At 42.4% G+C, this 27,829-nt stretch overlaps 1 protein-coding gene across 1 annotated transcript; it reads right to left on the bottom strand.

The window, feature by feature from the left end:
• Nucleotides 1-11,565: 11,565 nt before the first annotated feature.
• SLPI (secretory leukocyte peptidase inhibitor) lies at nt 11,566-27,829 on the bottom strand. The gene is made up of 4 exons (XM_082430407.1): nt 13,605-27,829; nt 12,766-12,924; nt 12,366-12,515; nt 11,566-11,779 (listed from the first exon to the last, which is right to left on the bottom strand). Exons 1-4 carry the CDS (start codon nt 13,684-13,686, stop codon nt 11,775-11,777), a joined length of 396 nt encoding a protein of 131 aa, XP_082286533.1. The 5' UTR covers nt 13,687-27,829; the 3' UTR covers nt 11,566-11,774.

Here is a 27,829-nt window from a genome sequence, read left to right as displayed (position 1 = left end):
CCTGCATGTGTAGGGGACAGTCTGGGGGCTCTTTTTTCTAGTCTACTTGAGTGAGTTTTCAATTTATTGCCTCTCAGCTCCAAATCCATCTTCCATTGCTGGCTTGTAATATGGGAACATTCTCCCTTGCTGGCCAACGTGATGTTAATCTTTATCAGTAGTGGGTGCAGGACGGACACTGGAGGAGGAAGGGGCTCCTCTTCCTGATTCTGATGTGCTTTCCTTTTTCTTGCTCTGGTGCTGCTGCGCTGGTGTGTGGTACCCACCATTGGAGCTCACCCAGCAGGCGCATTCAGTGGAACGCACAGCCAGCTCCAAGAAGGGTTCCCAGGACCACCCGGCAGGCTTCCTAAGTGTGAGCCCTGCAGGTGCCCCAGCTTGCTTCCTGGTCACGGTTTCCCAGTTAGTCCAACAGCACCCCAAGCAGGCAGCTTCCCAGAGCTTTCCTCCAGCACCCCTCGGACTGTGGACCAGCTCTGGCTTGGGACGACCCAGCCAACTTCTCTGCCAACCAGGGGGCTGCCACCACATCCTCCCCAATGAGTCTAAATCCTAACCTTGGAGAGGATTCACTCTCCTGCATTTTGTTCTTTCCCTGACTACTCTCCCTCAGCCCTAGGGTTTTCTTTCTTTCCTTTTTAGTTAATCCCTTGTAACCACTAATCATTTTCATATTAAACCTGCCCTGTTCACGTTACTGAGCTCTTTCTGTCTTCTCATTCAATGCTCATACGCTAAAGGTCTATGAATCTATCCTTGGCCAATATCGCAATACTTTATTTACTCTAACTTTATAATAAAACTTTATAATTTGTAGCATAAGTTCTTCTGCCTTATTCTTTTTTTAATGTTTTTTTAAAATTTATTTAATTTATTTATTTTTGGCTGCGCACGAGCTTTCTCTAGTTGCGGCGAGTGGGGGCTGCTCTTCGTTGCGGTGCGCGGGCTTCTCATTGCGGTGGCTTCTCTTGCTGCGGAGCACGGGCTCTAAGCGCACGGGCTTCAGTAGTTGTGGTGCGCAGGCTCAGTAGTTGTGGCTCGTGGGCTCTAGAGCTCAGGCTCAGTAGTTGTGGTGCACGGGCTTAGTTGCTCCGCGGCATGTGGGATCTTCCGAGACCAGGGCTCGAACCTGTGTCCCCTACATTGTCAGCATATTCTTAACCACTGTGCCACCAGGGAAGCCCCTTTCTGTCTTATTCTTATATTCTTCTTCATTTATGTCCATGCTATTCTTGTCTCTTTGCTTTTCCAAATAAATTTTTTTTCCAAATAAATTTTTATATAGCTTCTGCAAGATACCTACACATGCAAATAAACAAAGCAACAACAACCTATTGGGATTTTCATCCAGGGTGGCATTGAATCTATAAATAAATCTAGGGAGAAAATACATCTTTACAATATTAGGGTTTGCAATCTATGAATATGCTATATCTCTCTTTCTATTTAGATAGTCTTTAATTTCTCTCAAAAAGTTTTACCATTTACTACATAAAGATTCTACACATCTTTTCTGAATTTTATTTATAGCTATTTGATTTTTTATGCTACTATAAAAAGTTTCACCTTTAATTGTTTCTTTCTGGGATATAGAAATATAATTCACTGTTTACTGCTGAGTGCCTGATCTACCAGCATCAGAGACCAACATTCATGCCCAATATAGAGCCATTCCCTGGGGTGATCAGCCAGCTACCTGGTGGCAGGTTGGTTACATTGGACCACTTGCATCATGGAAGGGGAATAGACACTCTGGATATGAATTTGCCTTCCCTGTATGCAATGTTTCTGCCAAAACTACCAAACATGTACTTATAGGATGCCTTATCCACCTGTCATGGTATTCCTTACAACACTGCTCTGATCAAGGAACTCACTTCGCAGCAAAAGAAGTGTGGCAATGGGTCCATGCTCATGGAATTCACTGCTCTTACACTGTTCCTCACCATCCCGAAGCAGCTGGCTTGATAGAACAGTGGAATGGCCTTTCAAAGACTCAGGCAGAGTGCCAGCTGTGTGACAATACTTTGCAGGGCTGGGACAAGGTTTTTCAGAAGGCTGTCTATGCTTTCAATCAGTGTCCAATATATGATGCTGTTTCTCCCATAACCAGGATTCATGGGTTCCGAAATCAAGAGGTAGAGATGGGAGGGGCACCACCCACTATGATCCCTAGGGAGCCACTAGCAAATTTTTGGCTACTTGTCCCCTTGACTTTGGGCACTCTTGGCCTAGAGGTGTTAGTTCTGGGGGGAGAAATGTTTCCACCAGGAGACACAACAATGATTCCATTGAAATGGAAGTTAAAACTACCATCCTACCACTTTGGATACCTCATGCCTCTGAATCAACAGTCAAAGAAGAGAGTGACAGTGTTGGCTGGGGTGACTGATCGTGACTACCAAGGGGAAATTGGACTACTACTCCACACCGGAGATAAGGAAGAGTATGTCTGGAACACAGGAGATCCCGTAGGGACCTGGTAATATTATCATACTCTGTAATTAAGTCATCAGAAAACAATGACCCAATCCAGGCAAGGCCACTAATGGCCCAGACCCTTCAGGAATGAAAGTTTGGGTCACCCCATCAGGTAAAGAACCATGACCAGCTGAAGTGCTTGCCGAAGACAAAGGAGTATAGAATGGGCAGTGGAAGAAGGTAGTTATAAATATCAGCTACAACCATGTGACCAGTTACAGAAATGAGGGCTGTAATAGTCATGACATTGCCTCCTTATTTTGCTATGAATACATGTGTATGAGTGTTTATTTTCTTTCCTCTCTCATTACCTTATCATGTAACATAAGATGTATTGACTTTATATCATAGTATTTATGTATCGTTAATTTTACGTCATAGAATTTGTTACTGGATATGAAGGAGGAGAGTAAACATCACTCTAGAGCTTTACTTCCTCTTCTGAGGAAGGAATTAATGTGTTTTGGTTTGTATACAGGATAATTGTACCCTGTCTGGCAGAATTATGACCCTGTCATTGTCTTTACTTGAAGATTAAGTATGGTTTAAAGAGATCCACATAAGTGCCGAGTTGACTTGTAATGGCTTATTTTATGTGTCAACTTGACTGGCCATGAAATGCTCAAGTTAAACATTATTTCTAGGTTGCCTGTGAGGATGTGTCCAGATGAAATTAGCATTTGAATCTGTGGACTCAGTAAAGTGAATTTCTCTCCCCAGTGTGGTGGGCCTCATCCAATCTGTTGAGGGCCCAGTAGAACAAAAGGTGAAGGGAGGAGGAATTTGCACCTTTTCTCCTGCCTCTCTGCATGAGCTGGGACATCTCACATCATTAGCCCTTGGACTAAAATTTACACCATCAGCTCTTAGGGTTTTTTTTCTGGCTGTGCCATGAGGCATGTAGGATCTTAGTTCCCCAACCAGGGATCAAACCCGTGCCCCCTGCAGTGGAAGTGCAGAGTCTTTACCACTGGACCACCAGGGAAGTCCCAGCTCTTAGGTTCTTAGGTCTTTGGACTTGAACTGCATTATACCACTGACTTTCTTGGGTCTTCAGTTTACATACGGCAGATTATGGGATTTCTCAGCCTCCATAACTGTGTGAGCTAATTCCTCATGATAAACATAAATAAATAAATACACACATATATACATTGCTATGAATACATTTGTGATATATATATATCTTACTGGTCCTACCAGTTCTGTTTCTCTTAGGGTAGAACCCTGACACTCTATGTTAAAAATTACTATTAAACTCAATAAAAGTTGTCAGTGTGAACTTTAAAAAAAAAACCAATTGCTTTCATTACTAGTTTGAGCTTTGCCCTACCCAGTTGTAAAAATTCCTCCTTTTTATATAACAAATTTGGGGAGGAACCAAGATGGCAGAGTAGAAGGACGTGCTCTCACTCCCTCTTGTGAGAACACTGGAATCACAACTAGCTGCTGGACGGTCATTGACAGGAAGACACTGGAATTCACCAAAAAGGATACCCCGCATCCAAAGACAAAGGAAGCCACAATGAGACAGTAGGAGGGGCGCAATCAGAGTAAAATCAAATCCCATAACTGGTGGCTGGGTGACTCACAGACTGGCGAGCACTTATACCACAGAAGTCCACCCACTGGAGTGAAGGTTCTGAGTCCCACCTTGGGCTTCCCAACCTGGGGGTCCGGCAATGGGAGGAGGAATTCATAGAGAATCAGACTTTGAAGCCTAGTGGGAATTGATTGCGGGACTTTGACAGGACTGGGGGAAACAGAGACCCCACTCTTGGAGGGTGCACACAAAATAGTGTGTGCATCGGGACCCAGGGGAAGGAGCAGTGACCCCAGGGGAGACTGGACCAGACCTACCTGCTAGTGTTGGAGGGTCTCCTGCAGAGGCAGGGGGTGGCTCTGTTTCACCTTAGGGACGGGGACGCTGGCAGCGGAAGTTCTGGGAAGTACTCCTTGGCATGAGCCCTCCCAGAGTCTGTTATTAGCCCCACCAAACAGCCCAGGTAAGTTCCAGTGTTGGGTTGCCTCAGGCAAAACAACCAACAGGGAGGGAACCCAGCCCCATCCATCAACAGTCAAGTGGATTAAAGTTTTATTGAGCTCTACCCACCAGAGCAACAGCCAGCTCTACCCACGACCAGTCCCTCCCATCAGGAAACTTGCACAAGCCTCTTAGATAGCCTCATCCACCAGAGGGCAGACGGCAGAAGCAAGAAAAACTATAATCCTGCAGCCTGTGGAACAAAAACCACATTCACAGAAAGACAGACAAGATGAAAAGGCAGAGGGCTATATACCAGATGAAGGAACAAGATAAAACCCCAGAAAAACAACTTAATGAAGTGGAGATAGGCAACCTTCTAAAAAAGAATTCAGAATAATGATGGTGAAGATGATACAGGACCTCGGAATAAGAATGGAGGCAAAGATTGAGAAGATGCAAGAAATGTTTAACAAAGACCTAGAAGAATTAAAGAACAAACAGAGATGAACAATACAATAACTGAAATGAAAACTACACTAGAAGGAATCAATAGCAGAATAACTGAGGCAGAAGAACGGATAAGTGACCTGGAAGACAGAATGGTGGAATTCACTGCTGCGGAACAGACTAAAGAAAAAAGAATGAAAAGAAATGGAGACAGCCTAAGAGACCTCTGGGACAACATTAAACGCAACAACATTCGCATTAGAGGGGTCCCAGAAGGAGAAGAGAGAGAGAAAGGACCAGAGAAAATATTTGAAGAGATTATAGTCGAAAACTTCCCTAACATGGGAAAGGAAATAGCCACCCAAGTCCAGGAAGCACAGCGAGTCCCATACAGGATAAACCCAAGGAGAAACACACTGAGACACATAGTAATCAGATTGGCAAAAATTAAAGACAAAGAAAAATTATTGAAAGCAGCAAGGGAAAAATGACAAATAACATACAAGGGAACTCCCATAAGGTTAACAGCTGATTTCTCAGCAGAAACTCTACAAGCCAGAAGAGAGTGGCATGATATACTTAAAGTGATGAAAGGGAAGAACCTACAACCAAGATTACTCTACCCGACAAGGATCTCATTCAGATTTGATGGAGAAATCAAAAGCTTTACAGACAAGCAAAAGCTAAGAGAATTCAGCACCACCAAACCAGCTCTACAACAAACGCTAAAGGAACTTCTCTAAGTGGGAAACACAAGAGAAGAAAAGGACCTACAAAAACAAACCCAAAACAATTAAGAAAATGGACATAGGAACATACATATCGATAATTACCTTAAATGTGAATGGATTAAATGCTCCAACCAAAAGACACAGGCTTGCTGAATGGATACAAAAACAAGACACACAAATATGCTGTCTACAAGAGACCCACTTCAGACCTAGGGACACATACAGACTGAAAGTGAGGGGATGGAAAAAGATATTCCATGCAAATGGAAATCAAAAGAAAGCTGGAGTAGCTATACTCATATCAGATAAAATAGACTTTAAAATAAAGAATGTTACAAGAGACAAGGAAGGACACTACATAATGATCAAGGGATCAATCCAAGAAGAAGATATAACAATTATAAATATATATGCACCCAACACAGGAGCACCTCAATACATAAGGCAACTGCTAACAGCTATAAAAGAGGAAATTGACAGTAACACAATAATAGTGGGGGACTTTAACACCTCACTTACACCAATGGACAGATCATCCAAAATGAAAATAAATAAGGAAACAGAAGCTTTAAATGACACAATAGACCAGATAGATTTAGTTGATATTTATAGGACATTCCAGCCAAAAACAGCAGATTACACTTTCTTCTCAAGTGCGCACGGAACATTCTCCAGGATAGATCATATCTTGGGTCACAAATCAAGCCTCAGTAAATTTAAGAAAATTGAAATCATATCAAGCATCTTTTCTGACCACAACGCTATGAGATTAGAAATGAATTACAGGGAAAAAAACATAAAAAACACAAACACATGGAGGCTAAACAATACATTACTAAATAACCAAGAGATCACTGAAGAAATCAAAGAGGAAATCAAAAAATACCTAGAGACAAATGACAATGAAAACACGACGACCCAAAACCTATGGGATGCAGCAAAAGCAGTTCTAAGAGGGAAGTTTATAGCTATAGAAGCCTACCTAAAGAAACAAGAAAAATCTCAAGTAAACAATCTAACCTGACACCTAAAGGAACTAGAGAAAGAAGAACAAACAAAACCCAAAGTTAGCAGAAGGAAAGAAATCATAAAGATCAGAGCAGAAATAAATGAAATAGAAACAAAGAAAACAATAGCAAAGATCAGTAAAACTAAAAGCTGGTTCTTTGAGAAGATAAACAAAATTGATAAGCCATTAGCCAGACTCATCAAGAAAAAGAGGGAGAGGACTCAAATCAATAAAATCAGAAATGAAAAAGGAGAAGTTACAACAGACACCACAGAAATACAAAACATCCTAAGAGACGACTACAAGCAACTCTATGCCAATAAAATGGACAACCTGGAAGAAATGGACAAATTCTTACAAAGGTATAACCTTCCAAGACTGAACCAGGAAGAAACAGAAAATATGAACAGACCAATCACAAGTAATGAAATTGAAACTGTGATTAAAAATCTTCCAACAAACAAAAGTCCAGGACCAGATGGCTTCACAGGTGAATTCTATCAAACATTTAGAGAAGAGCTAACACCCATCCTTCTCAAACTCTTCCAAAAAATTGCAGAGGAAGGAACACTCCCAAACTCATTCTATGAGGCCACCATCACCCTGATACCAAAACCAGACAAAGATACTACAAAAAAAAAAAAAGAAAATTATATAACAAATTTCCACAAATACACAGATTTCTGTTTAGACATTCTATTCTATTCCATTAGACTATCTGTTTATTCCTGTACCAACATCATACTACATTTATTATTATAATGTAAAAATAATATAATTAATAATATTTTGATATGTGGTCTGGCTAGTCTCCATTCTTGTACTTTTAAAAAATGTTCTTGATTCTTCTGCAACCTTTATACTAATATATAAACTGTAGGATCACTTTGCCAAGTTGTTTTAAAAAATAATGTTGGGGATTTTATTGCAGTTATATTGAATTTATAAATGATTCTTTAAAGAGTTGCAATCTTTACCTTACTGAGTCTTTCCAAACATAAACATTATTTCTCTATTTATTCAGTTCTTCTTTCAGACCTTCAATAAAATTCTTTTTTTTTTTTTAATCCACAAAGTTCTGGCACAATTTTTTTTTTAATTAAAAAAAATTTTTTTTAATATTTATTTATTTATTTATTTATTTATGCTGCGCCAGGTCTTAGTTTCAGTATGTGGGATCTTTTAGTTGTGGCATATCGGCCTCTAGATTGCGGCATGCATGCGGGATCTAGTCCCCTGACCAGGGATCAAACCCGTGCTCCCTGCATTGGGAGTGCAGAGTCTTACCCACTAGACCACCAGGGAAGTCCCTCTGGCATAATTTTTAGGTTTGTTCCTAGATATATTGTAGGGTTTGTTTCTTTGATGATTTATGTCTACTTTTATTATTTCTGACTGATTATGGGTAATGTGGAGAAATGCTATAGAATTTTGTATAGACCTTATACCCAGCAACTCTGATGAAACTTATTTCATTCACTGTATTGAATGTCTTAAATTGTTATGTAGGAAATGATGCTGTCTGCAAATAATGACAATAATCTTTCTTTTCATTCTTACATATTTTATTCCTTTATCTCATTGCATAGTTTTGTATATCTCATACACTGCTGAAAAATAGTGGTGACTCTTATTCTGTTTATGACTTTAATGACAATACCTCTGAAAATTCAACTTAATGTAGGTTTTGCTACAAAGTTTCAGATAGGTGTTTTTTCTTTTCTTTTCTTATGGATTAATTTCTATCCTTTCATTTCCATTCTTAATTTTAATAAAGAATTCACATTTCACTTTTAGGAGAGCTTTTTAAACCCTCATGAATTCTAATGTTTAACATTCTATTTAAGATGTTCCCAACTTTGCTCAGAGAAGACAAAATTGGTACATAATTATTTTTTCTTCTACAGGCCAAAATATTTGGCTGTAGTATCAAATTTTTACTAACCTCAGCAAATTTGTTATTTATGGCTATGTAACAAATTGTACCAAAACTTAGCGTCTTAAAACCATAAACATCATCTCACAGTCTGAGGGTTACCATTCATTGAGATTCTGATGTGTCTTCATAATAGAAATAGATAGAAGTCATGAATATATGTTGACATGGTTGAAATATAGAAATCTTCATAAATACCCAAGAAAACTGTGTGAAACCCTTCCCTGAAAGGTCATATAATTAATGTACATCCATGCATTTTGTAAACCATAAATAATTACCTTCCATTTTGTAAACCATATAAATCACATTTCTCAGATCATTATATCAGAAGAACAAAAAAGTCTGAATGCTTGTAACTTGTATTTTGATTGAGGATTATAGAGTGGATTTGGGAAGGCTTCATTTAGATTCTGTGTGAACTTACGATATGTTAATTAATAAAACTGAGTGGTTTTTATTTTTTCTATTTTTTGGCATGCAAGATCTTAATTCCCCGACCAGGGGTCGAACCTGTGCCCCCTGCAGTGGGAGCACGGAGTCTTAACCACTGGACCGCCAGGAAAGTTCCCCCAAACTGGGTAGTTTTTAGTGTGTAAAACTTGATGTGTAATTGATGAAGTGTTATTCCACCACCAACATTAACATTAACGAGCATTGTCATCTCCCACCTTATTTAAGATTGTAGATAAACGATGATAACAATGAAGTATTTGGTAACAGAAACAAAAAAATCCAGGAACAGCTTGGCCTGATGGTTCTGGCCTGGGGTCTCTCACAGGTTATAATCAAGCTGTTTGCCAGGACAAGACTAGACTGAGACTGAAAAATCTACTTCCAGGTCTCTCACGTGATCGTTGGAGGGCCTCAGCTCAACACAGGCCATTGGCCAGAGGCATTAGCTCCTCACCCTGGGGGCCGCTCCCCAAAAGGCTGAGTGTCCTCACAACGTGGCAGCTGAGTTCTGCTTGAGCGAATGATTGGGGAGAGCACAACCTCCCCAAATGGAAGCTAATCTCTTTTAATGATCTAATTTCATAAGGACATAAAGATCTGTCACTCTGCAATATTTTATTGGTCACACAGATCAACTTTGCAAAAAGGTGGGAGGGGACCGTGCAAGGGTGTGAACACCAAGCGATGAGGATCATTGGGAGTCAACTTGGAGGGTGGCTAAAATGAATGAAATTAAAATGAATTGAATGGCTCATAAAATGAATTAAATGGCTCTTCCCCTTTTCCCTCACCTCTGAAATGGTTAACGTAATACATCCAGTTGTTACTCTTGGAATATTGGTTGAAATAGTATGGAATATTTTCTTAGACCAGTGACATTTTCCAGGAAAGGATTGAATTTTATTTTGTCTTTTTTTTAATCATTAATCTAATTAAGTTAATCATTAATCTAATTAATCTAATCCTTTTTTTAAAGATTAGGTTGAAATAGTATGGAATATTTTCTTAGACCAGTGACATTTTCCAGGAAAGGATTGAATTTTTTATTTTATTTTATTTTATTTATTTATTTATTTTTGGCTGTGTTGGGTCTTCGTTTCTGTGCGAGGGCTCTCTCCAGTTGCGGCGAGCGGGGGCCACTCTTCATCGCGGGGCGCGGGCCTCTCACTGTCGCGGCCTCTCCCGTTGCGGAGCACAGGCTCCAGACGCGCAGGGTCAGTAGTTGTGGCTCACGGGCCTAGCCGCTCCGCGGCATGTGGGATCTTCCCGGACTGGGGCACGAACCCGTGTCCCCTGCATTGGCAGGCAGATTCTTAACCACTGCGCCACCAGGGAAGTCCAGGATTGAATTTTATTTTGTCTTTTTTTAAATCATTAATCTAATTAAGTTAATCATTAATCTAATTTTTTTTTTAATCATTAATTAAGTTCTCTGTTTCCTTTAGAATCCATAGAGCACAGAAAAACGTGGAGCAAAGTTCCCTACTTGGCTCTAGCTCTCGGAATTCCGGTTCTTGTTACTCTTTCCACTCCACTGAGTCAAGAACAATATCACTCTCCTGTGGTTCTGGCCAAGAACATGTCATCAACATGACCTACCATGACAATACTCCTAGTGTTGGGAAAGGCAGTCTCATGCATGTATCCCCCACTGCAAAAGAATGGACCTTGGACCTGGAATACTTATTTACCAAGACATAAGGAGCCCATACAACCTGTGCCGGGCTTATTGTCATGAGTGGAAATATCTTTCCCTGTTTTAAGCTCAACGCATGCTCCTTTGTTTTGTGTGTGTGCCCTCTGGCATCTGGTTAACCCCACTGCTGTATCTGCCCTCAGCGGGGAAGGGATGGGGTCCTTCTACCGTGTCATGAGAGGAGTGCCTACACGTAAGTTGCCAGGCATCAGCTGCCAGGAGAGACTCCCTAGCCATGGGAAATCGAAGCCCGCTATGGAAGCGTCTTGTGTAAGTGAAGCATTGTTTCATCCAGTGCTCGACTATGCTGTGCTTTCCTTGGAGACTCTGATACCAATACACAATGGACAGACAGATGTGTTTGGAGTCCTCCCTTGGGACTGATAATCGGGTACACGTTGTTCTGTTCAACACTTATTTTAAGATAGAAGAAATAGTGTCTTGGGAGAGAGGAGAAATGAAAGAGGCCCAAGATCACCACAGAAGGAAAGTATCCACCATTTTCTGAGAACCTGCTATGGCCCCGTAACATTGCTCTTCATTTTGCATTGGATACCCCAATGCTCCAAACACCAAACACTGTGAGAAGTTGATTTTTATCATCACTTTGCAGGTCAAGAGATTAAGATGTAGGAGATAAAGTCATTTGTCCCAAACCACAGAGCCAAGCCTTTTCAGACTCATGATGTAAATTCTGGTCTGTCCAGCCCCTAAGCCTCTTCCTTCCACTCCATATCTGTAAGAGGGAGGCCTCTTATTCAGACATTCCCTCCTCATCTCCCACCCAACTGATATTCCCCAGTGAACCACAGAAGCAGGATGTACAGGGAGAAATATGCTCATTTATTTATTGACCAATCAACAGGCATTTGCTGGCAGCCTACTGGGTGCCAAGCCTTTCTGCAAAGAAGATATTGGTGATAGGACCAAGGCTTCACCACGGAGTGCCCCAGAGATCCAAGCGTTGGAGTAGAAGGGAATTCTCAGACCACACAGAGTAGGAATCCAGAGCCACTTCCAAGTGGCAGGAATCAGGCTGTGAGAGAAAATGAGATCAGGGCTTCAATATAGGAACCAGCCAAGTCATCTCCACATTCTTTCCCCAAGAAACCCCTTGAGATAGAGAAAATAGCAAGGTGCTGATATAGTTGTATGAGTCTTGGTATCAGGAGGCTGATTTCAAGTCTCTATTTTACTAGAAAACTCTAAAGTCGGAGCATTGAGCAAGATTATCCTCAAAATCCACTGATCTTTTGGACTTTGACCCTAGACAACATCTTGGAAATAACCTTAGTAATACATACTTAGTGCACAGGGCTTTTGACAATGCACTTTCAAGTTCATTATGTCCATTTTACAGATAAGGAAACTGAGACTCTGAGTCACTTGCCCTGGGGCCCTTATTCAGAAGGGCTGGGATAGAATCAGAGCCATGAGTCATCCTATGGAAATCCTTGCCCTGAGGCCTGGGGAACAGGGCTCTTGAAAGACAAGGGAGTCAGGCAGAGGCTTTGCTTGGGGTTGGGATCAGGAGTCTCCCTGTTTATATGCCTGGAACTCCAGAGGGTTGAGACTGAGAGAGCTGGAGGGAAGGAGGTCAGCCTTCCCCAGCCCCTCCTTACCTTTCACAGGGGAAATGCAGACTTTCCCACACATGCCCCTGCAGCACTTTAATTTACCCACGCACTGGCCGTCTGTCTCACAGTAATTGTGGGGGTTAAGCATCAGACATTGGCCGTAGACCACTGGACACTTCCCAGGCTTCTCCTCAACTGGTGAGAGTAGAGTCATGGGTTAGAAACCTTGTACCTTCCACACCACCCCCCTGCTTCTGGACCCCAGCCCCTGCCCCAGGCCCTGCCCCAGCCTGAGCCTCCCATCCCCATGACCACCACATCCTTCCTGAGGCCGGGATACCCCCTGAAGGTAGGATCTGGCTCTCTTCTGACATTGGGCCCCCAGTCAATGCAGGTGGCCAGTTGTGCAGTGCTGCGTGGCTGGGTGGCTCTCCCACCTCCTCACCTGTGTTCAAGATGTTGACAGGATCCAGGCATTTGATTCCGCAGGTATCAGGGCAACATTTCTTCTTCTCTAGACACTGCCAGTCACTCTTGCACTTGGGTTTCTCATATCTAAGGCACTGGGCAGGTTTTCTAGGAGGGCAGGTTCCAGCTTTCAAAGCTTTGGAAGAGAAGTTCAAGAGTTTGGGAGGAGGCTGGGCGTTAAGTAGCCATCACGGCTCCTGGACAAAGCGCCGCTTTCCAGTAGTGACCCTCACTCAGGTGACCATCCACAAAGTCCAAAGTGAAGTCCCTGTCTGACCTCCATGAAGAGTGACAGGCTTGATAAAATCACACACGTGCTCAGGAGAAAGGCATAGGGTTCCCAGCCACGGTTTCTTTCCCCAGGGAGAAGCAAGGCTACACACAGGCAGAGAGGCAGGCTGAGCATGATGGGGATGGAGGGAAATAAACAGAGATAAATAGAACCGACAGAGCAGGTGAAGAGCTAGAGCCAAAGACAGGAAAACAGAGATTAACGGAAAGAACCAGCAAGAGTCAGACTGATGATTGGAGAGCCACTGACCGGGAAATGAGGCAGAGAGAAAGAGAGAGAGAGGAATAGAACAGAAAGGGAGTGAGACCTGGGCTGACAGATGGCTGAGTAAACGAAGAATTTCCAGATGCTCAGAAGCTTGCACAGAGACCTTGGAGCCCAGATGGACATGAACACACCCCCAGGGACGTCTCCTGAAACTAAGCTGAGAGATTACAGTCTAGAGAAGGGGCCATCCCCACACCACTATGAGCCCCCGTCTCTGACCCTGCAGCCGAGATCATACCCGGGTGACTCCAACTCACCATTTCCAGCACCTTCCACAGACCAAGGTGCCAGGGTTCCCAGGGCAAGAAGCACGAAGGGGAAGAGGCCACTGAAGGTCATGGTGAGGGCAGGAGCAGCTCTGCTGGCCCAGCCTCCCTGTTTATACCTTCCCTAGTGGGTGTGGTCTCACGAGCATTTCCTCGGCCCCTCCCAGCTTCAATGGCATAAGCAGGAAGCTCGGCCAGAGACCAGGAAGCTTGACACCAGAGAGACAGTGGCTCATTCCTGTCCCGAGCAAGACTGTTAGGCCAACAGAGTAAGGGCCAGGGAAGAAATAGGAGAGGCTGGCCTGGGAGATGTCGCCAGGCTGATAAGGAAACCATTTCAGGTGTCCGTCTGAACCCTGAGCATCGTAGGGGCCCCAGGCTCCTTAGCCTTGTTAGTGGAGATGGGGGGTAAAAGGTCAAAGGCAAAAATGCTATTTAGACCTGGATTCTGAGCTGAGACGTTGGGCAATGCACCCCTAGTTCTCCCACTCCTGGACTCCCAGGGAATTGTGAAACTCTCTACTGATTGCTCAGTGCAATTTCCTTCTCAAATTTCAGATGACATTGAGACAGACTGGGACCGTTTGCTGCAGTGCTTGCACCTGGAGAAAAGTCTCCTCCTCTCCTCAAGCAACAGAATACAAAGAATCTATAAGGGACTAAAAATAACTGCTTGCGTGAGCAGTTGGGGCAAATTATGAACAACAAGATACAAAAGGTCCAAAAACCCAACTGCCACTTCTGAGGTGTAGGAGCAAAAGCAGGGTACTGTGCATGACCCCTGCACACAGCACCACCGAGGGGGTGGGCAGACCACCCAAGCCACACCTCCAGTCCAGCCCCCTGGACCCGCCCCTACCTTCACCCAATTTAAGGGACCACCTCGCCACCTCCCCAGCAAGTGAGCAAGGGAAACTGTTACTTGTTTTCTCTCCCTGGTGCTGCAGCTCCCTATCCCAATAAAGCCTTGCTTGAATTTCTCGTCTGGCCTCTTATCAATTTCTGTTGATTAAAGAGTCCAAGAGCATATCCCTCAACCAACAGATATTGATCTCCCTCCAGTATTAACACTGTTGTATCTCCAGTGCATATTCCATGCCTGCTACATGGAAAGTGCTCATAAAGACTTGTCACATAAAAGGTGCAGAAGAAAGAGCTCTGCCCTCAACAAATCTCTTTGGAGCTCAGTTTTCCCAACTGTGAAATGGGATGATCCTAACAAATCAGCCTTCTCAGAGGGCTGTGAGGTTATCGGTGTGAAAGGACTCTGAAAAGAATAAATGAATTGTTTCCCTTACGACTAAAGAGAAGTAAATCTGAGATAAAGGAGCAAAACAGCTCACCAGTCACTGTAATCAATATTTAGTTATAGTGTGTAATATGAGATGTTAGAGGAACGTTTCCTACCCCCAAATCCCCTACAGATTTCACGTGATAAAAAATGATGGCTGCCATTTGGTAAACCTATTCTGTGTGCTACCCAGTCTATATAGATTGCTTCTAATTATCAAGAGAGTGATCATTATCTCTAAAAGCCGAGTCTAATTTGTCTAACTGCAAAGCCCAAACTCTTTCCTCAATAACATGTAACTTCCTGATGCTTACAATTTCCCCATTCACTCTTCAAAGGGAGGGGGTTTGTGGAAATTCAAATAGACACAAAAGAGTCATGCATTGTCAAGATCCAAATGAACTAATTTGTAAAGTATCCTCCAACTAGACAGGCAGCTGATCCCTCTATGCAGAAGTCATTCAACGATTTAAATTTTGGTGGGAAAAGTAAAAGAAGAAAATCGGCATGCACTGGAGAACTACTATATGCCAGGGGCTTTCACTCCTGGCTGGCACACTTAGTAGGGCAAGTGAGAGTGAGACTGCAAGTCTGAATTCCAACACTGGGTAATATCACTGTTGGGTCAAGCAGCTTGGCTTAGGTTCAGGAGTTTGGTTCTCACTTACACCACGCTGGGGACAATTTGATTCCTCTCACTCAGGAATGAGAGTGGAAGAATCGGCCAGACTTCCCACTCTCTGTTTCTTCCTATTTTCCTCAATGCCACATTCAAGAGAGTATCTGCAGTTTTCTAAATATTTGCTTCATAAAGATTGAGAGAGAGAATGCTCCAGCTAGAGTTCTCTACATGTGATTGATTATAAAAGCCAACTCCTTTCTCATCGGAAGAGTCCTGTGATCAATTAGCAATGTCTGCCATGGACACCATAGGAGGGTAATGACACTGTATGATCATTTCTGTCCTTTATATGTTTGGTTCTAAATCTTTAAATCATAGACTGTTGAGACTTCCCTAGCGGTACAGTGGTTAGGACCCAGCACTCTCACTACCGGGGCCCTGGGTTCAATCCCTGCTCAGGGAACTAAGAACCCACAAGCTGCATGATGCGGCCAAAAAAAAAAAAAAATCATAGACTGTTAAGATTAAAAGGGATCTGAGAGGTCATCTAGACCAGGTGTCAGCAAACTACAGCCTGGCGACCAAATCCAGACAGCTGCCTATTTTTCTAAATGACATTTTACTGGAACATAGCCGCTCATTTATTTACGTATTGTCTGAGGCTACTTTCTCACTACAGTGGGAGAGCTGCATAGTTGGGGCAGAGACCCAAGGCTTTAGACAAAGCCTAAAATATTTATTCTCTGGTCCTTTGCAGAATATGTTTACTGACTCCTGATCCAGACCCAAACTCCAGCTGGCAGCAGGAGAGTGAGGCCCTCAGAAAAAGGTACAAGCCCAAAGCTGCATAATGAGTGAATTACACAACACCAGATCAAGCTTTTCTAAAACTGGTTACTTCCGTGCTGCTCCCCAGAACCCACTTGATAATGGTAATGGGTGGATACTCCCCTCTCCTAGCCCGATCTTAACCCAAGATTGATTCACTAAGCCCACCTCACACACCATCCGTTGCCTTCTACAAATACTGTAGGCTCATTCATTCATTCAGTTCATTCACACAAAAATTATTTAATGAATTATTATTGCATGCCAGATGTTGTGCTAGGCCCTCAGGCTACAATCAAGAAGATACACAAGGTCAATACCGTGTGGTCGTAAGAACCTAAACTTCACAACACTGTAAATCAACTATACTTCAATAAAATAAATTTTAAAAAATCATTGTAAAAAACCTACACTTCAATAAAATAAATTAAAAAAAAAAAAAAAGAACCTAAATTTAAGGTGTGAGATACCTGGCTTGGAAGAAAATCACTGACCTTCTCTGAGCCTCAGTCTCCTCAGCTGTAAGATGGGAGTATTGGTTTCTCCTATGTCACATGGTTGTTGTGAAGAGTAATTGGCAAACACTCAGCACGGTGTCCGGTCCACTCAGCATGGTGGACATTTTTCTTATGACAGTTGGGTACACTGGACATTAGGCACACAGGGGACTGTCAGGTCCTTGGGTCCTTGGGTCTGGACCCTTCTTGCCCAGCCCCATTAAATGTCTGACTGAGCCTTCAGGACAGAATTGCTCTTAGGGTGTGGGGGGCCTCTGTCTATATACACAATTTGATTTTAAAATATATTACAAAATTCACAGGCCCGTGTGAGTTATCATGATTTACCTATGAAGATTTGAAATAATTGCAGAGAAGAGGTGCCATCGTATTTACTTACCATCCAAACAGAGCATGTGAAGATTCTTACTATCCAGGCATCATGTCTTCCTCTGTTGGTCCAGAAACCAGTCTTCATGTTTTGTATTTTTTGTTTTTTGTTTTTTGTTTTGCAGGGGGGTGGTGGTGGTTTGTCTGCACTGTACAGCATGCGGGATCTTAGTTCCCTGACCAGGGATCGAACCCGTGCTCCCTGCAGTGGAAGTGCAGAGTCTTAACCACTGGACTGCCAGGGAAGTCCCTTCATGTTCTTTATTGTGAGATGTGATAAGTTTTTCACATCTCCCAGCCCAAGAAATGGTGGCAGCTCTGTTACTACTCTGAGTGCCGTGGCTCTATTTTGTTTGTATTAAAGCAATATAGACCTTTGTGATAATTAATTTTATATGTCAACCTGGCTAGGCTCTAGTACCCTGTTGTTTGGCCAAACACCAGTCTAGATGTTACTGTGAAGGTATTTATTAGATGCGATTAAATGGGAACTAAGATCGCATGCCACGTGGCACGGCACGCCCCCCAAAAAATCCATTGGAAGGGCCCCTTGGTGTTGCAGAGCTACAGCCCAGTACGGTGACTGCCATGGATGCCAGAAATGAGAGGATAAGTAGAGGGTGGGAAAGAGCCCCAAAAGGGAGAAAGGAGGACCAGGACCCAGGCATGTCCTAGTCCAGGCTGGAGGTGCTCCACCCCGATGGCACGGTTGCCTCTGACCGGCCCCAGGCAGCAGAGGGAAAACAGATGATTTTGAGGAAGGGACTCCAAAGCACAGAGCCCTGAGGTGTAAGGCCCAGGGCAGGAGCCCCAGTTGCCCAGATCTAAGGGAGATATGTTTCCATCTCCCCACACTGATAGTAGATGGCATCTTTGCCCTTGGCTAAAATTCACTGTTTCTCTGTCTCAAACAAAACAAAACAAAACAATACAAAAAAAACAAAAACAAAAACAAATCAAAACCAAAACCAAACAAAAAAAAAACCCTTTCAGAATCTATAAGTCAGGAGACCAGGTTCTCATGGCTCGTCTCTATATGTATGAGGCAGCCACTGCCTTTCTCTGTGCCTCAGTTCCTCCATCTGTCCCACGATGATAATTGTGACTCTAAGGTACCATGTCGCCCAGCTTCCTCTTAGGCCATAAACACAGCCCAGGAGCTCAGCCCATGTTCTGATTTCTGCAGTTGTCTTTATAACTTAACTTGAAGTATTCTCTCCCATGAAACATACAAAATATTCAATAATGACAGAAGGGGATTGGAGATGCCAAAGCCAGGAGGCCTGGAGAAGTAGCCAGACGTGGTGGTGAGGGTAGCGGGGAAGAATGCCACTGATCTGGGACAGGAAGAGTAGACAGAAAGAGAAGGAAACCAGGGAGGGTCAGGGCATTTCACTCACGTCTGGAGACCCATGGGTGACAGGTGTGGCAGCCAGGTGTCCCCACACCTTAGAGAGAAACAGATGGCCTACCCACTTCCTACTTAGTGTTTCCCCACCCAAGAAAGTTTGAATTTACAATTCAAAGTTTGAATTTCTCCCCCAGCCACTGATCATATTCCTGTGAAACTGGGAAAGGTGTACTATTCTTTTGGCTCAAATGTGAACCAGTGGGAAGCTACCAGGTAAAGCAGAATCTAGGCAAACGTGAAAAATATCCATCCACTGAGGAAGTAGCTGGAGGAAATAACCAACATGGTAGATCTCATATCTTCCTATCGATACTTATCTAAGAGGTGGTTCATGGATAGATCAGGGTTATGCAATTTATTCCTTCAAAGGCTGAGTGTCCCCCTAAAAGAAGACATCCATTTACCATGAGGTTAATGAAACGGAGACTGTGGTTGGTCATGAGGAAATGCTTCACCGTCTGGTAAAACAAAAAGAAAATTGAGGGTTGGACATTGAGAAATTGTGAGTCATACTCCCCGTGGAAGAAAACAGGAAAAAGAAAAGCTGAATTTTTAAACTTATTCAAACTCTTTCCAAACCACCAACACTTAGATAAAGTGCACTCCACCTCTCTCATGAAGGAAGATAACAAAATGTTGCTTCTGGTACTACATTCATCTAGTTCTGGAATCTAAATGAAAGCAGTTCTCTCAGTTAAGTCCAGATAAGGCTCTTTATATACTACGGATTAAGTAAGTTTAGTAAGTTTAACAACCGCTAATGCACCCAACATAAAATAGTAGAATGAGAACAGAATAACTGCAATAAAAAAAAAACCCTCCTATTTTCAAGAGAGAAACATGTAAAGCAACATACAGGCGGTCACTAGTCTACAGAACATTTTGTATATCCTATAAGACAAGGATGTGGGGACTTCCTACCTGGTGATGGAGTGACTTCCTTGTTCAGTGAATCTGGCTGATCCATTCTGCTCTCTGGGAGGCTCACCCTTGCCCATTGTTTCCCATGGCCATATCTCAGAGAAATATTGCAGAGGATGCCCTTTGCGGGGAGGGGGATATACCCCTTTTCAGGAATTCACTTCATAAGAATGCAGCAGGAGATCCATATTGATGTGAGCAATCAGTGACCACTGTTGGAGAGGCTTAGGTTTCTTGTTTAGTTAAATTCTTATCCATTTGCTTCAAATAAAAGCATAAGCTAATAACCATAGTTGGAAATCTTGTCATGTTTGTCTTTTATTTACTCTGCTCAACCTTAAATGTACACCTTTAATCTGAATATGTATGTCTTAGTTTTGAACACTTTCTTCTTTTTATCTCTTTGAATATTGCTTCTCCACCATTCTCTCCATTCCCCTTCTAGAACTTTCATTGGCTACTTATTAGATCCTCTATTTATAGTCCCCTTGTCTTCCCTTTCTCCTGTATTTTTCTCTTCATCTCTCTGTGCTGTGTTCTGGGTGAATCCCTCAGTACTATCTTCCAATTCACTAATTTTTCTTTCAACTGCACCCAGTCTGGACTCCATTTTGTTTAACGAGTTTTTTAATTTCAACAATCAGTTTTTATTTCCAGGATTTCTATTTCTATTATATATATATATATATATATATATATATATATATATATATATATATATACACACACACACACATATGTGTATATATATGTATATATATATATAATATATTTCTATTATATATATGTATATATATATCTCTATATATATATCTGGTAAAGCTAAATGATGTGTATTTTCTGCTACCCTTTTAGTAAATTAAGCAGAACAACCCTTTGATTGATTGTTAGGTATCTTCATGTCCTGAGCATTTGGCCTCATTGTTTATTTTTAAAGATATCAAAAGAGAGCTAGTCTGAGCCAATAACAAGCACCTAACAATAGCTGTCTTGTTTGGTGTTGTTTTTCCTTCTGTGAATGAGAATCAAATTATCAATCATGGTGCTTTCATGTTAATTTATTTTTAAGATACTCTCCAATCAGACAGCTCACTAAGGGCCAATCCCTACAAAAAGAAGACACACAAGTTATATATTGGCGGAGGAAGGAAAGGAAGGAAATTAGCATGATTTACTAACCTAGTGTGTGCCTTATAATTTTCACATAGGAAATGGAAACTGATATCTCTATTCTGGTTTCTGCCATTTTTTGGAGGTGACTGGGGTGTCTATGAACTTGGCTTCAATTCCTTCTTCTCACTATAACCACCTGGGAGTGTGGGGTGAGAGGCACTCTCATTCCTTTCCTGCTGAGCTACCCTTCCCCGGTCCTTCTCTGATACACTCATGCATACACCTCCATGAGGTTTGGAGTTTGGAATTACCTAAGTATCTGCTTCTGAATAATAGCTCTGTCGATGGATACAATCTTAAAAGAGCTGAGTTCTCTGTCACTGAGAAATTGGTAATGAATCCTGACTTTGAGAAGAACTCACAGGAAAGCACTGTACTTGAGCAGTGATCAGCGAGCATAGAGGATGGGACAGTACCAGATATCTATCATCTGTAACCTGATTACCATTGGTCCTCATCTTAAAATCATATAATGTTTGCACTGATAGGTACTTCAGAATAGATTTAGGCCAATCTGTTTCACAGAGGAGAAAACAGAGTTCCAAAGGGAGGGAACCCATCCAAAGTCACACAATAAATTAGTTACCACATGTGAGATGTGACTTCTCTGAATCTAGTCACTCCCAACTTATCCCAGGAGCCTGTTCTATTTGGCCATCCCCCTCTTTTTTTGTTTTTTAATAAATTTATTTTATTTATTTATTTACTTATTTTTTGGCTGCATTGAGTCTTCGTTGCTATGCGCGGGCTTTCTCAAGTTGTCGCGAGTGGGGGACTACTCTTCGATGTGGTGCACGGGCTTCTCACTGCGGTGGCTTCTCTTGTTACGGAGCACAGGCTCTAGGTGCACGGGCTTCAGTAGTTGTGGCACACGGGCTTAGTTGCTCCGCGGCATGTGGGATCTTCCCAGACTAGGGCTCGAACCTGTGTCCCCTGCATTGGCAGGCAGATTCTTAACCACTGAGCCACCAGGGAAGCCCCATCCCCCTCTTGATTTGATCTGGATCCTGGATTCTGACTGCATCTTCTCCATCCAGCCTCTATCATCTCGCCCTATATCCAATAGTCTTAAGGACATTTATTCATTCACTTACTCAAAAAGAAATGTATTGAGTGCCTACTACGAACCAGGCACTATGCTAGGCCCTGGGGATACAAAAGTTAATGGAACACGTAGATGCAGCACAGTGTAGTAGATAAATGTATGAATGTTAGTGTTAACCTAATCTGGATTCAAATCTTGGTACCACAATTTACTATCTGTTGCCTTGGGCAAGTCAGAAGACCTTCTAGTGTCAGTTTCTGTAAAGCAGGCACCATTAACATTTTTCTTCTTATAATTGTCATGGGGAGTAAATGCACATCTGGCCCAAGGCCTGGGATATAGTAGACACTTAAAAATGGTAGCCATTATAAGTATTATTATTATTATTATTATTATTATTTCAAAATAGTCTCTCTCTCATACACACACACATGCGTGTGAACACGCATGTACACACACGCACATACGTCGGAGCTCACAGAAAGTTATCAAGTCTTCTGCTAACTCAGATTATTTATTATATCTCGAAAGATCTTAGTCCAATTGACTGTCTATGTAATCTACTTCTGTATTCTAGAGCCTCTGTCACTGACTCGCTGTGTGACCTTTGTCAGAACACTGCAGCTCTCTGAACCTCAATTTCCCCATCTGTACAATGAGAGGGTTAAACTAGGAGGTGAAGGTCTCATCTAGAACTGGTATTGCCATGACTGAACAGCCCAACACAGACTGAGGGCACTGCTGGTAGCCTCTCCTACTCTCAAGGCCCGTCTTGGCTACGCTCACAAGATGGCCTCTTAAGATCGAGGGTAGGAAGAGGCACCAGGAGAAAGACTGGTGGCTCTTCCTTCTTAAGGAAGGCCACCATACCTCATCTCTGGTTCTTGGCTGTAAGACTCACGGTCATGCCTCTGATTGGCTCTCTCTCTTTCACTCACAAATACCATCTGCCTTGCCATCCACTGGTGCTGGGGGAAGGGAGAGTAGGGGGTCTCTGACATCCTTTATGTTAGATGCTCTTCTCTGGGCCTCGCTTTACCTACTTCTTTGCCTATTGATTTGTTTCCACACAAGACTATGATTTCTTTGAGTGAGAAAACATGTCATTAAAAGATCACAGACTTTGGAATTACACTGACCTGGTTTCAAATCCTGACTCTCCCACTTAATAAGTGTTCCTTTACATAATTACAGCTAATAATTACTGAGCATTTGTTATGTTCCAGGCACAGTGCTGAATACTTTGCGTGATTTATCACCCTTAAACCTCATAGCAATATATTAAGTAGGTACTATAATCACCCAATTTGGCCTGCCATACAAGGTGAGAGGAAGAGGGAATACTTTGGGTGAGGTTGATCAGGGACTGCCTAAGAACTGACGTTACTTGCCCAGACATGGAAAGCAGCCAAGAGGTACCGTGAGTCCAAAGCTGGGGTCAGAGGTGAGAACCCCTGTGAGGGTCACATCTGTAGTTTGTGCAATTCATGTGCCAGATGTGCAGATGATAAATGAGCTCCAGAGAGAAATATCAGTTAGCATAAACTTTGTTTTTGGTGTCATCTTTTAAAAAGGATAGGGAAATCCCTGGTGGTCCAGTGGTTAGGACTCGGCACTTTCACTGCCGTGGCCTGGGTTCAATCCTTGATGGGGGAACTAAGATCCCGAAAGCCGCGTGGCGTGGCCAAAAAAAAAAAAAAGGATGTATATTTTTATTTTGATGGAGTCAGTTTTACCCATCTGTCCCTCTATGGATTGTACTTTTTATGTGAAACTATCCTTACACATCCCTTCCATTTTGTTTAAATATTTTTACAAGTTTTGTCTTCCACATTCAAGTCATTAATCCATCTGGAATTTATTTATTGTGAATGGTTTGAATTAGGGATCTTGTTTCCATTTTTTCCTAATATGGAATGCCAATTGTTCCCCCGTATCATTGATCCCTTATTAATTTATAAAACCACATCTATTTTATACCAAGTTTTTGTATATAGATGGATGTGTTTCTGTGTTCTATTATTACTCAATTTGTTTATTCTCAAACCAGTCTTCCTTGGTACTCTTTTCATTAACATCTACGTTTTACATACCTTGGTGCTTTGCAGCACAAGTCTTTTCTGTTTTACTTATTCAGAATTGTTTTGGCTATTCTTGCACTTTTCCTCTACTACATAAATTTTAGAATCAATTTCTCAAGGTCCTCAAAAAAATCTGCTGAGATTTTTATTACAATTACATCAAAGCTATAAATTACTGAGTGGAACCAAATTATTTACCATATTAAGTCTTCACAAATATAAAAAATGAGCATCACTCTATTCAAGTCCTCTTCAAGTCATATAATAAATTTTAATTTTTTCATGTAATTCTTGCAAACTTTTTCTTGGTTTATTTTTAGGTAGTAATAAAATTCATGACTATTGTGAATAGGAGCTTTTTCTCTCTTTAATTTATTTGATAGTTTTTGGTGTGTAAGCATGCAATTGGTTTTTTGTATATTGACTTTTTAAAATAAATTTATTTATTTTATTTTTGCCTGCTTTGGGTCTTTGTTGCTGCGCGTGGGCTTTCTCTAGTTGTGGCGAGCAGGGGTTACTCTTCGTTGCGGTGAGCGGGCTTCTCATTGCTGTGGCTTCTCTTGTTGCGGAGCATGGGCTCTAGGCGTGCAGGCTTCAGTAGTTGTGGCACGTGGGCTCAGTAGTTGTGGCTCCCGACTCTAGAGCGCAGGCTCAGTAGTTGTGGCGCACGGGCTTAGTTGCTCCATGGGATGTGGGATCTTCCAGGCCCAGGGATCGAACCCGTGTCCCCTGCATTGGCAGGTGGATTCTTAACCACTGCACCACCAGGAAAGCCCTGTATATTGACTTTTGTAATTGCAAACTCAATATATTTTCTCATGAATTTTAATAGTTTACCCATGACTCTCTTGAATTTCATCTGAAGGCATTCATATTATCTGTAAGCATTAACCATTCTATCTCTTCTTTTCCCACCCCTATTCCTCTTTATTTTTATGTCCAGTTTTATTGCATTGGCCTACGATCACTAATTTGATATTGAATCAGAATGGTGATAGAGGGCAGTCTGGCCTTGTACTGACTTTAAGGACGCTGCTTCTAGAGTTTCACCACTGAGTATAATACTTCCTGTAGGCATTTGTAAATACCCTTCATCAGGTGAAGAATATTCTCTTTTGTTCCTAGTATAGTGTGTATTTTTATCATGAATGAACATAGAACTATATGGAATGATTTTTATGAATCAATTTAAAGATTCATTTGAATTTTTTTCTTTAAGCTTTTAATTTACTTAATCACATTGATAATTTCTGGTTCTTGAACTACCCTTAAACTCCTGGGATGTACCCTATCTATTTACAAGGTTTTTTAGCACACTGAGAAATTCAACATCCTAACATGTTATTATACTTGTCACTTTGAAATAATGTCAAGCGTATAGAAAAAATTGGAAGAATAGTACAAAGAATTATCATCATATTCCTTTCACCCAGATACACTAAATGTTAATATTTTGCCACATTTATCCTTCTCTTTCTTCCATGTGTGTGTGAAAATAATGGTTTATTCTGACCATTGAGAGTAAGTTGTATACATCACACTCCTTTATATATGAAGACTTCAGTGTATATTCCTTATGAATAGCTTGATTACATCATTACAGTAGCCCTGATGGAACATTTAAATATTGGGGTACATATCACTTTACTATAACTTTTCCTTTGCTTTTACTTCATTCCTATAATTACAGTTAGGACACCATATTAACTTGTTTTTGATATTGCATGTGTAGCAAAGTTATATTAGATATTAATTTCATTTCGGATTAGTAAAGGGGATATGACTTAAAAAAAAGGCATCAGGGTCTATAGGGTTGAAATCATTTATATGAGAGCCTCTGACTATGGTACAAGTTTGGGTTTGACTCTAGGCAGCAACCCCTCATCCGTTTCCAACCCACCCAGAGATCCCAGCAAACAGGGAGGATCCCAGCAAACCATTTCAGAGATGGAGAGCAGAGGCTGTAGCAGAATCTATGGACTGACTTACTAACATCCATTTCAACCTCTTTCCTGTATCGCTATATAGACCAGAGGCTGGAAAGTTAAAAGCTACAATTCTGAGACCAACACTCCGCCCCACTCCCAGAGCTGTGGTTCTGGATGTGATTTGAGTTTCACCAATCAGGTTCATTCTCTAAAGTGTCCAACCAGAACTTAGTCTGGAAGGAAGCAAAACGCAGGGCACAGACCATGGCAGAACAGCATTCCTGAACTGTGGCCAAGGCAACATGACTCAGGATGTGTTGGGGGGTGGGGAGGAATTTATCCCAGAACCTCAATTTACAGCCTCCTTCTCCAGCCCTTCAAGCGATTTTATAGGATACAAATTCATGATAATAAATAGCTTTCTGCTTAAGCTAGCTAGAGTGACTCCTGGTTTTGCAACTGACCATTAACCAATATCGAGGATGAGAGAGATACAGGGCTTGCCTGTAGTCAATCAGCCAGTCGATGGCAGAGCTGAAGTTCAAACCCAAGACTCTTTAGGATGTGGCCTCCTGCTCTCCATCCTCAAGCAGCCCTCACTTCCAGGACCCTGATCAAAAGTAACTGGGGTAAAAGCACTTCTCAGGGAGACCCCATTGGTGAGGGAGTGATTCCTACCCTAGGGTATAAGGACAGCCAAACACATGATCCCCAGCACTGACTGGATGAGATCAACAGCAGTTTATCGGTTCTCAGCTCGAGGGAGAACACCACACACCACACAGGACCACGTGAGGCTGCACTTGGGAACAGAGTGAGCAACCAAGGGTCGTGGGAGGCAGGGTTAGTAGTATCAAGAGGGCGGGGTGTTCCCTGGTTCCCATATGAGGATGTGATTGGCTTGTTGAAATAATTCCACAAGCTAGCAGGGAACTGAAAGGCGTTACTCAGGGGTAAGCAGGAACTGCGCCTTGCCCTTGATAAGGGGGTTGTTTAGCTAGAAGATCTTATCAATGGGAGCAGAGTGGAGAGGGGACCCTGAGGTTAGGACATTCTAGGTCTCCTCCTATCTTACCATATGTCAAGGCAACACATCATATTGAATCCTAATTTGAAGTCTTGCACCACAGCTCCCTCGCACAAAATTGTTAAAGTGATGGAAGAAGGTGTTGAAGTTAGAAATGCCAGGTAGATGCTCTCCCTAAGGGTGAACGGGCAGGTGATCTCTTATCCATGGCCCAGGGCAACAGAGGTTGTGCTCACAAATGGGTTTTGTGTGAGGTCAGCCTCCTTTGATCTTTCACAATGGGGATACATGGGAAATACACACCCTTGCAGTTGTGTGGGGGTTTGAGCATCACATACTGGCCTCTGGATACATCTAGGCTTGCATCACAACAGGGGAGCACAAGGCCACAGGTTATCTCCATCACTATGCTTCTAACCAGCTACTCCTGTAGGTACAGTAGAGCCTGAGGATTACTTTCAGGCATGGGAAACCCAACTGTTGGCCAACGTTGGACTTGCCCTGCCAGTACAACCTGTAACTTAGTCAGCTTCTGGCCTGTTGGTTTCCAATCAATGCCATGAACTTGCAAGCTTCTGGAAAGCAGCTGACTTGATTGAAAGCACTCACCCCAGCCCTTCCCCCAGTCTCCTCTCTCCTCCCAGACCTCTGCCTTTTGGCTGATGGTACTAAGTCAAGGGAAAGCTTCCCAATTTCACTCCAAACATTCTCCCCATTACTGATAAAGTGGAAAGAGCCCTGGACATAGGTCTGCTCCCAGAATGGCTTTGGGAACATCTCTTCCCCTCTCTGGCCTCAGTTGCCTTTTCAGTGAAATGGAACTGGTGATACCAACCTCACAGTGTTGCCATAAGAATTACATGGGATCGTATAGGATAAAGAGCCCATCACCATCCTTGGAACATAGGATGGTCTCTGTTCAGGTATGTGACCCTGGCTGCCTGAAATCCCACCGTGAACAGTGTGCCCTTTGGGTGAGCTTTACTCCCTTCCTTCCAGGCT

Source organism: Balaenoptera physalus (assembly GCF_965194825.1).
Source record: "Balaenoptera physalus genome assembly, chromosome: 16".
Lineage (NCBI taxonomy): Eukaryota > Metazoa > Chordata > Mammalia > Artiodactyla > Balaenopteridae > Balaenoptera > Balaenoptera physalus.
The sequence above is the reverse complement of the archived record's forward strand: the minus strand, read 5'-3'. Positions and strand labels throughout refer to the sequence as shown.